At 36.6% G+C, this 7,738-nt stretch overlaps 1 protein-coding gene across 2 annotated transcripts in view; it reads left to right on the top strand.

The window, feature by feature from the left end:
* The window catches only part of CPSF2 (cleavage and polyadenylation specific factor 2), a 32,125-nt gene extending 28,740 nt beyond the window's left edge, over window positions 1-3,385 (top strand). For both annotated transcript variants that reach the window (XM_061395125.1, XM_061395124.1), the window contains 3 exons: window positions 218-517; window positions 1,683-1,817; window positions 2,206-3,385. In XM_061395125.1, coding sequence (XP_061251109.1) covers window positions 218-517; window positions 1,683-1,817; window positions 2,206-2,298 — 528 coding nt within the window. In that variant the 3' untranslated portion in view covers window positions 2,299-3,385. The remainder of the gene's footprint in view (window positions 1-217; window positions 518-1,682; window positions 1,818-2,205) is intronic.
* The last annotated feature ends 4,353 nt before the right edge of the window (window positions 3,386-7,738 follow it).

Raw genomic sequence — 7,738 nt, forward strand, 5'->3', positions numbered from 1 at the left:
AAGTTAAGAACCTTTACTTTGGAAAGTAGACGGGGCCCTAATGATCTTATGGGTCATTGGGTCATTACCAGTTACAGTGAAGATCAGATGAGTGAGAGATTTTTAAACTTTAATACACAGTACTAAAGTTAGAAAATTATAATAATAGGTCATATTTAATTGTCAAGTTATACTCTGTGGGCTTTATTTCTCTTTTTCCCCTTTGCATCATATCTAGGTGAGATTAAAAGATTCACTTGTCAGCTCCCTTCAGTTTTGTAAGGCAAAAGATGCTGAACTAGCTTGGATAGACGGTGTCTTAGACATGAGAGTTTCCAAAGTGGACACAGGAGTTATTTTAGAAGAAGGCGAACTAAAGGATGATGGAGAAGACTCTGAAATGCAGGTGGATGCGCCTTCAGATTCTAGTGTCATAGCACAGCAGAAGGCCATGAAAAGTCTGTTCGGAGACGATGAGAAAGAAACAGGTGAAGAAAGTGAGATCATTCCTACTCTGGAACCCTTACCACCTCATGAGGTAAAAAAAGCATGTGCTGCTTCTTCTCTCTCCCTTAATTTACCCTTTGAATTTTCCTTCTATGTTTTGAACCATTTAAAATGTGTCATATGTAGACTCATTTTGAAGTTTTAAAAAAATTACTAAAGATAACGTTCCTGTGCTTGTGCTCGTGTGTCCTCCACGGCTAGAGAATAGCGATAGTAGAGAACCCTTCAGCAAATCTTCTAAGACACATAATTGTTCCATGATTTGCTTTTTCCAGAATAGATTTTTAAATGTTAAGTTTGATGGTTGGGAGTGTCACCTGTCTACTTCTATTATAGTTAGGAGATTTATAATTCCATTTTTCTATGTTGCCTCTTCAGTTGAACCACTTTTGTTTTTGATATAGTTAGAAATGTTTTATTTAGTAGAGATATAGTTTTAGTTTGGTATTTTGTTCACGTGTTCTCAAGAGATATCTAGTTAACTGGCAGAGCTGTAAAATAGTTTAACGTATGGTAATATTAAAAGCACATGATCAGAGTCTTAAACGACTGTCCCGTGATGTCTTTAGCCCTTCTATGCAATAAGGAATGAAGAGATGGCCTCTTTCATCAGATCCCCTCTAGCACAACTCTTGAAATTGCAGGAAGGAATTAGGAACTTTCCTCTCTGTGCCAAAGCTGGCACTCTCCAAAACAACGTCAAAGCAGCGGCATTACGTTGAACCACTTGCCTTTGATTCTAAAACCCACGGTGTCCACCGCATCCACAGTGAGGGGGAAGGACAGTGGAAGCGGGGTCAGGGACAGTTATCCTCTGAACTATATACAAAGGACTGGGATCTGGAAAATGAAATTTCAGTTCAGTTCTGCCTACTGGCACTCTTGTTGACCCCCTTTGGCAAGTGGGTGAGTGAAGAGCATAACATTATCAAACGTCTTTCTGTTATTATGAGGCATGACTAATAAACTTGATTGTGAAACATCCAGAAAATGTGAAGGGCTTTGTAATGTTAAATAAGGAGGTAAAACTCAGAATAACAACTGGGAATGTGATTTATAGACTTGAAATGATCTGTCAAAGGAATTCAGGGGATAATAGAAAGTAGCTTTGAGATCATGTGTTACTTCCCTTTATTCAGTACAACTCTGTGTCTAGTGTTCTGTTTGAAATTCTTTTCCCTTTAACCTTACTTCAGGTTCCTGGACATCAGTCGGTTTTTATGAATGAACCAAGACTGTCAGACTTCAAACAAGTTCTTTTACGGGAGGGGATCCAAGCTGAATTCGTAGGAGGCGTGCTCGTTTGCAACAATCAAGTGGCAGTCCGTAGAGTAAGTGTGTTTTTAGTAAGGAAGGACTGAGTGAACAAATACTTCTGGTATTTTGTTATTTTGAATTCTGTAATTCTTGATTGAGTTAATTTTACAAACTGGAGCTCAGTAAATTAAATTTATCATGATGACCTTGAAGGCTTTTAAAAGGGACTGTCAAAGATGTGGTATATAATTTTATTGTAGATTTTTATTATTTGAATCTTCTGACATTTATGTGTCTATGTAAAATTCATGACTAGAATATTATGTTCATATTCTGTGAATCAGAACAGTCACTTCCTAATCAATCATAAAGTAACCTAGTTAATATGTTTTGGTTATCATGTCTGCATATTAACGGGTAGAAGATGTACTAAAGAACTTTTTTTTTCTACTTGGTTTCTAGACGGAAACTGGACGCATTGGATTAGAAGGCTGCCTTTGTCAAGACTTTTATAGGATAAGAGACCTTTTATATGAACAGTATGCCATTGTGTAAAGGACATGATGTCAAAACGTATCTGTTTGACCTTTCTAAGAAAAAAGGATTCTTATTCTAAGCTTTTGCTTTTTTGTTTTGTAACATATAAAAAGAATCTGCCAGAAAAACTTAACATCCACTTGATTTTTAAAAGTGTAAATAGAAACCATATTGCTAATGCTCAAATGAGCATGCTGCCTTTTGGCTTTCAGAGTGTCAGAGATCCTTACAAGTGCACAGGCCTTGGAGTTGAAGGTAACTGGCTTCCTTTACAGACCCCTTATTTTAGAAGGGCTTTTACTTGAATTAAACAATGCAACTTAGCAAACCTGTTCATGGCCTTAGAGAAGCATGTTTGCATGAATTCTTGCAAACTGTTTCTTATATTTTCTGGAATGAAAAGTAGGAATTTCTTTTAAAAAGATGTGCTATAAAAAAAACAAACTGATAAATCAGTTTTTTGAAGCCTATGTATTTAAAAAACAGAAAAACCAAGAGTACGTGCTGTAACTTAAATTCCTGTATGCATTTTCTTCACATGGAGCTTCTCTTCTCCGTGGCATGCTTCCCAGTGATTCACTCTTCCATGAGATGGGATACATTTGGTTCAGAAGTCAGTTTTTATTTCCCCCATTTCTTACTTTATCAAGATTTTGTTCCTGTTATTGTTGTTCAATTTGAATTATAACACTGTCATTTGGATATATGTAATTGAAGAAAACTCTTAGTCTTAAAGGTCTTGCCTACGTTTAAACACATCTTAACTCACAGCTTGGTTACTGTATTGGAGACTGTTCAGTGCTTTGCTTTCAGAGGAGCAAATGTTGAACTTTACATTTTTATAAGGTAACAGTATAATTAAGAGGTGTAAATGTGTTCATCTCTTAGGCTTGCTTTCTCCTAAGGTTGCCCAAACAGTGGTTGAGTTTTATACATATTGCTACAAAAATAATACTGAAGTTGGACAAGACCATCCTTTCTATGTTCATGTCTTTCTTGGGGCCAGCAGCCTCGATACAGTGTAAACCACTTGTGCTTAAGAGTAAAAACAGTACATGCAATTTCCATTGAACTTAAAAATGAAAATCATGTCACCCTGTTGTAATCTGTTGGTGCTTTTTTTAGAATGTAGCTTAATCATGACAGACCTTGATCTTTACTTCTTAATTATTTAACCCCTCCTCTCTGTACACTTCAGCATTTTTAGAAGAATCAGTCTTCTTGTTTAACTTATATGGAACTATGCATAGTACAACCCACTGATATTAGACAAGAATTAATAGTTCATTCTATTTCTAAGGCTTAGAGAGCTCTTACTGTGGGTTAGATTGCTCATGCAAAGTTTATAGCCTTCTGGTACTGAAAACCAGATATACAAAATAATGTTACAGGTGGTAAAGATAAAGGGTATTTTTTTTTGTAGAGCTCTGAAAAAAAATCACTTCAGCTCTTACTGCTGAATAGAGTAAGCCTAGAATTCTATTTATATTCCAGGGAAAAGAAAGTCTGCACTTGTTTGATGGCTTAAAGCATCAGGTTATACATATTACATTGCAGTACTGGTATTGAAAAATCATTTCTTGCTTTGCCTTTCTATTGTCCTGTGAATGGGAATTAAATGTTAAAGCACTGCTTGAAGATTGCTGTGCTAACTAGTGTCAATGCAGGAGCAAGGTTTTCACCTGTTTCTAGATGACAGTATTACTAAAATCTCTAAAATGAAGATATTTGTTCAGTCTCAGTTGCTTAAGAAGAATGTAAATTTTAAAAAGGACTCTGAGATAAATCATGAGCTCAGAGAACTTTCAGATTATCATTTTTCAGAAGAAGACTAAATACAGTGGACCGTCAGTTGATATCTATAAATAATTTGGTTAAAAAGAAATTTTATTCTGTAATTCGTGTCAATGGGATTATAAATGTCAAATATTACAGATTTTTTTATTTTCATGAACCAGTAGGTGGCCTGAAACAGAAGTGAGGAAATCAATTTTCTAAGGAGGGCCTTTGCCTGTAAAAATTTTTCTTAGATAACAATTCACTTTAAAATTCACTTTTTTAAAGTTACATTCATTGGGGTTTTTTTTTTAGTGTATTTACAGAGTTATGCAACCATTGCCACTGTCTTAATTCCAGAACACTTCATCACCCCAAAAAGAAAGGTCATATTCGTTAGCAGTCACTCCCCATTCTCACGTCTCAACTCTGGGCAACCATTAATCTGTTTTCTGTCTTTGTGAATTTACTTATTCTTGATAGTTCAAAAAAATGGAATCATACAGTGTGTGTTTTTCTGTGTCTGACTCTTGGCATAACTTTTAGGATTCATCAGTGGTGTAGCATGTGTCAATATGCTTTTTGTGGCTGAATAATACTCCATGTGGATGCACCACATTTTGCTTTAGTCCATTCATCCGTTGAGAGGCATTTGGTTTGTTTCTACTTTTTGGCTATAATGAATAATGCTGCTCTGAATGAATATTTGTGTACAAGTTCTTGTATGGGCACATGTTTTCAGTCTAGAGAGGCATATACCTAAAAGTAGAAGGGCTGGATCATATGGTAACTCTGTGTAACCATTTGAAAAATTGCCAGACTATTCTCCACAGTGGCTGCACCATTTTCCATTCCTCCCAGCAGTGTATGAGGATTCCAGTTTCTCCATGACCTTGGCAGCACTGATGAACCATTATCTTACTTTAGCAATTTTACTGTGTATGAAGAGGTATCTCATTGTGGTTTTGATTTCCATTTCTCTAATGACTGATGATTTTGAGCTTCTTTTCTTGTTCTTATTGGCCATTTATCTTTTGTAGGTATGTATCTGTTCAGATCCTTTGCCTATTTTTAAATTGGGTTATTTATCTTTTTATTGTTGAGGTAAAGAGTTTTTTATTTTTTTAAATGTATTCTGGATACTAAATCCTTAACATATGTGACTTGCAAATATTTTTTCCCATTTGTAGACATTTTTTCCCCTCTCTTGATGGTGTCCTTTGAAACACAAAACTTTTAAATTTTGATGAAGTCTAATGTATCTTTTTACTTTTTAGTTCCTTGTACTATTGGTGTTGTATCTTAGAAAGCCATTGCTTCATCCATTGTCACAAAAATTTATGCCTATTTCTTTCCTGAGAGTTTTGTGGTTAAATATAGTTCTTATATTTAAGTCTTTGATTCATTTTGAGTTAACTTTTACATATGATGTGAGCTAAGGGTCCGATTTCATTCTTTTGCACTTGAATACCCAGTAGTGCTGGCGTCATTTGTTGAAAGACTATTTCCTCATTAACTTTTCTTGCCATCTTTGTTGGAAGTCAGCTGCCCATGAATGTATGACTTTCTTCCTAGAGTCTTAGTTCTGTTTCACTGATCTGTTCCTCTACCCACATCTATCTGTATGCCAGTACCACACTGTTTTCAATACTGTAACTGTATCAGGGTTTTAAGTCAGCAAGTGTACATCCTCCAACTTTTTTCTCTTTCAAGATCATTTGGGCTATTCTGGTTCCCTAGCATTTTCATATGGATTTTAGAATCAGCTTATCAATCTCTGCAAAAAAAGCCCTCTCACTTTTAAAAGGGAAAAAAGGTAGTTGGAATTTGTAACTTAAAGTCTTAGAACATTAAGCCTGAGTGGGACTGTAGAATTCATCTAGTTCGACACACTTATTTCAATGTTGAATGAATGGGCCTGTGGAAGGGAAGGGATTTGCTTAAGATAGGTAGCTAGTCAGAGACAGAGGTGGAATTGGAACCTAGCCTTCATAGAGTTTATTCATTTGATACTAAATGAATCTACAATCCTTATAGAATCCACTAATTCAATACTAAAATAATTGTGTTGAACTAGATGAATTCTGCAGTCTGAGATTTCAAGCTGTAAATTTCAACTACTTTTTTTTTTCCTGCACTGCTGTACTGCTCTGGTTCCTTAGTTATATTCACTTTGCTTGGGGGGAATATGTTCACTTTATTTGCTGTAAGAACAGCATGAACAATAGTCTGCTCAGAGAGGACTGCTTCCATCCTGTGTGATGGCCAGTAAAGGTGGGGTGAGGGGGGGTGTGTGGGGGTGCAGATAGGGTGGGGACAGAAAGGGTAAATGTCACATCCTGTACTTTTCTTTGGTTTTAAGGTTCTAGAGGTTTAGATAAAATAAGGTTATTGTCCTTTAAATACTGATGAACTCATTACCACTTAAGTCAAAGGGTGTAAATAGTGGTTGGTGATTGAGAGGTCGATTGTTTGCTTGTTTGTTTGGGTGGTGGTTGCTCCCCACCACCCCAATCCCTTGTTTATCCAGCCATGTGGCATCTACAGAGTGGATGGATATGTATACATGGAACTAGAGAAGGAACCTTCAGATCTGCTGCCTGGGTGAGGATCAAGGGAAGGTTTTTCTCCTTCTTGTGCTCTTTCTCACTCTAACCACCTTAATTGTGTTTATGAGAAAATACCCCAGATTGTCAAAATAAACATGGAGGACTTTGCTGAAATTGAGGGTATCTTTGTTTCTCTCTCCCATCCATCTCTATGCCTACCTCCCCCATCCCACACACACACCCACACAGCTCTAGTTTTTTGGTGCTTTTTCCTTCATTACTCAAGCCCATTTCATTTTAGTTCTTGAAGTTAAAATGTGATTTCGAGGAGCAAAATAGTACAAGTTTGGAGAGTTTTGCATCTCTCCTCATTGTTGAAGAGAACCGCAAGTATATGTGCTTCTTTTGTGAAATTGTTACTAGATTCCGTGGATCCTACTCAGACTTGATACTGAGTGATAATTTCAAGTGGAGAATATACAAAGGATTCATAAGGATATACTACATCACTTTCTGAAGTTATTTTTAATGTTCAGTATCCAATTTATCATATGTATTTCCTTTTTTCCTCCCTGTCACAATTGTAATTTTTTTTGAAAGTGAAAGTCACTCAGTCGTGTCCGACTCTTTGGGACCCCATGGATTGTAGCCCACCAGGCTCCTCTGTCCATGGGATTCTCCAGGCAAGAGTACTAGAGTGAGTTGCCATGCCCTCCTCCAGGGGAATCTTCCCGACCCAGGGATCGAACCTGCGTCTCTTACATCTCTCCTGCTTTGGCAGGCGGGTTCTTCACCACTAGCAAAAGGCACTATTAATTGTTCATTGGAAACAAGTCTCTCTGGGAAGCTGGTTTTATTCTAAGGGTGCTGCTGCGGTCCTTGTTTATTTTTGGACCTCTCATTTCTCTTCAGATTCGTGTACCGAGCTTATGAGAGATGTGATTTATTTCAGAAACACACGGTGGCCTTGGCCCAACATATGCCATTACCATTTGACTCTAAATGATCCCCACCCCTGCAAATATTTAAACCTTTCTTTTATAGACAGACATTTGCTATCATAGAAGATTTTTTATATTAAAGAGTTAGCTATTAAATACCAAATTATAATTGAAATAAAAGTAGGGAAATAT

This window comes from Bos javanicus, chromosome 21 (genome assembly GCF_032452875.1).
Source record: "Bos javanicus breed banteng chromosome 21, ARS-OSU_banteng_1.0, whole genome shotgun sequence".
NCBI classification, from domain to species: Eukaryota; Metazoa; Chordata; class Mammalia; order Artiodactyla; family Bovidae; genus Bos; species Bos javanicus.